General features: G+C 29.8%; 1 protein-coding gene across 1 annotated transcript; it reads right to left on the bottom strand.

Moving 5' to 3' along the window:
• Positions 1–392: 392 nt before the first annotated feature.
• On the bottom strand, positions 393–565 carry LOAG_14260 (hypothetical protein; the record flags this gene model as incomplete). The annotated part of the gene is made up of 1 exon (XM_003149758.2): positions 393–565. A coding segment is annotated over one exon (173 nt), but the record flags the coding sequence as incomplete, so codon positions are not given.
• Between the last annotated feature and the right edge of the window lie 2,269 nt (positions 566–2,834).

Consider the following 2,834-nt stretch of genomic DNA (forward strand, 5'->3'; position numbering starts at 1 on the left):
TTAGCATACCAATAAATAATCAACATGAAAATCCATATTCTGCAGAAATGGCTTTTTTTAATATCTCTCATTATTTTCATGGAATCGAAAATAAATTGATGAAAATCAATTCAAAACTACGAGTTAATTAATAAAGACAAACATGCTGCCATTGTCAGTTTGTTTGTTGATCATTTGGATAGTTTCTGCAACATATTTCAAGCAGTATAGTTTTGTTGCAATATAACTGAAAATGGAAGCGAAATTGAAATCAATGATTCATTGTAATGAATTACTGAAGAAATTTATCGAAATTAACTTCTCCTCTCTCTTACATGTAATCTTGGGCATTTTTATTCTTAATTTTTCGAAGAAATATCACATGGCGATGATGCTATTTAATAACATATATTTTAAATCTTATAAATGATTGAATGAACAAACACATTCATATCGTTCAACTCGTAAATTGCAACAGTTGTTATCATGCTAGCAATGGTGTTATCAAGTTTTGTAAATATTCGATTAGCTCCCAAATATGCTGACTCTTCGATTTGCCGCTTCAGACGTTCACCTTTTTTTGTTACTACAAATTATGTGACATATCATAATTATTTTTTACGCCTCCTTGTAGTAATGGTGCTATTTTGTTTCATTATTGCATGTCATTAAGAATCCCGACATTTTGATGAGAAGCTGGCAATATCATGTAATATGAAAGCATTGCAGAATATATTTCTGAACATTTGAAGAATTTTTGGACAGAAATTATCAAGTCATCTCTCAAATTGCGCTTGATAATTTAAACAGATGATCAAGGTGCATGCTATGCTTTTGATAACACATGAATCGTGTGAGCGAGCATACATATACCGCATCTTCTAGATTGTGATATGATTACAGAACAGATAACCGTGATTTTGCTGGACTATCGATGTAAAATTGATTATCTGGCGTAAGTCATCCACTTTTTCCATTTCTGCATTTTCGATTTTTGACATTAATTCATTGACCTGTATAAATTGTATGAAGGTCTTTGATGTCGCATGTATTTTATACTTTTACGCTTGCTACAACAATTCATAACTTCTACCAAATTATTTGGTATCAAATTTTTTGATTAGTAACGATATTTCATTGTATTGTTTATAAATGAGATGATTCTTCTTACAACATGATTTGATGTTGCAGAAATTGTGCAATAGTAGCACAACTCACCCCAGCAAATGTAGAAGGATTTTCGAAGATGTAAAGTGTATTCATTGCCATAAGCAGTACGACATATAATTTGCCTTTAAACTTCTCAATTCATTTCTTCTTTTTATTTATTAGTTTTGCTGCATTTAATTAAATGAGCATTCGGGATTGGATGCAGTGTATTCTTTTTCTAAAATGTTATACAATTTTCGAACTTCAACGAGAAATGAAACGAAAACATACGAAAAACTCACCCATTACTTCGACATTACTGTTAGTATCAACGCAATCAACCGCAATTAGAGTAATCAATTCGGAACAAGGCAATGATCCGATCTTATCCAATCCTTATCTGTGCAATAATTTTGACAAAATTTACATGCTTTGGAAAAATTAATAGGCATTGATTTGTCAACAAACTAATGGATTTCGATTCTGAATTAATTATGAGTTATTATTCTGCAAGAAGCATTCAAAATTTCTATTTTTATTAATAAAGTAATATATATGTGAAAATACCTGGCACGATTTCAACAAAGTTCAGATGTAGTAATTATAAACGAGAAGGAAGTAATTTATAAATTGTAATAATGCGCGATGATGTTATGCATAGGAATATATTTAGTTACAACTAATTGTCATTTTATGGCCAAAAGTATGAAAGATATGAAAACACCGAATGCCACTTTGAATCTTAGCTAAAGATAATTTTTGAATTGTAAATGTAAAATTGAGAATTCAAATAATCGAATACATAGTTTAAAACATATAGAGAAAGATTGAGCTGATCCTGTGTAGACGACTGATTCAAGGAATTTTTCATTGATATGATAGTATCAAAAATTAGCATGATGGAACATCCTCTGATAACACACAGGATGATTCATCATTTCGCGTAGTGTTGCACTGAAAGTGAGTGAATGATTTCCGAAATAAATTCATAAACAGAATAATGATCAAAACAAACGCCCCATCAAAAATGGTTTTCTGGAGAAGTTTACTGGATTTTCGATTTTGTAAAGTAGAAAACTACTGTTATTATTTTGAATTAATATCAATTAATAAGCATTTGATCAGAAGGTGAAAAACAATAATCGTAATGAGAAAAATAAATTTGATGAGAATCGAACTCAGTAGAATGTTTCAAAAAGTTTCCGGAGTAAAGTTCAGCATTTTTAAAACTTTAAAATACACTAAAAAGAAATATGCTTTGTGGGTCATTTAAAATGATACAAAAGGAATGAGCATATTTTGACGGAGACGAAAAGTTTAACATTGATTAATGTAGAAAAGCTGTCTTGTTCCGAGTATAATCTCCTTGTACCAGAGAAAGTGTCACCGTTTGATTTTTTAAATAAAAATTGTAATTGGTTTTATATTGCAGAAAATAGACCAAGATCTGTTAGCAGTAATGGAACAGTTCGGTGTTAAACAGCAGAAATATATCCAAGCCAACATGAAAGAAAAAATTCAGAAGGAAGAATTATTCAGAAAAATAAGTTTTTCTTTGAGATTTCTACTTACATTGTTTTGTTCAATCTATAATGGAATTTTTACTGAATTAGAAGCATTGTTTTTAAAATAATTGCTCCTTTAAACTAATGACTAACAAGCCTTTTTACGAAAAAGAATGTGTTGCTGATGTAATTTCAAAGTTT

Source organism: Loa loa (genome assembly GCF_000183805.2).
Source record: "Loa loa unplaced genomic scaffold supercont3.314, whole genome shotgun sequence".
In the NCBI taxonomy this organism is placed as follows: Eukaryota; Metazoa; Nematoda; class Chromadorea; order Rhabditida; family Onchocercidae; genus Loa; species Loa loa.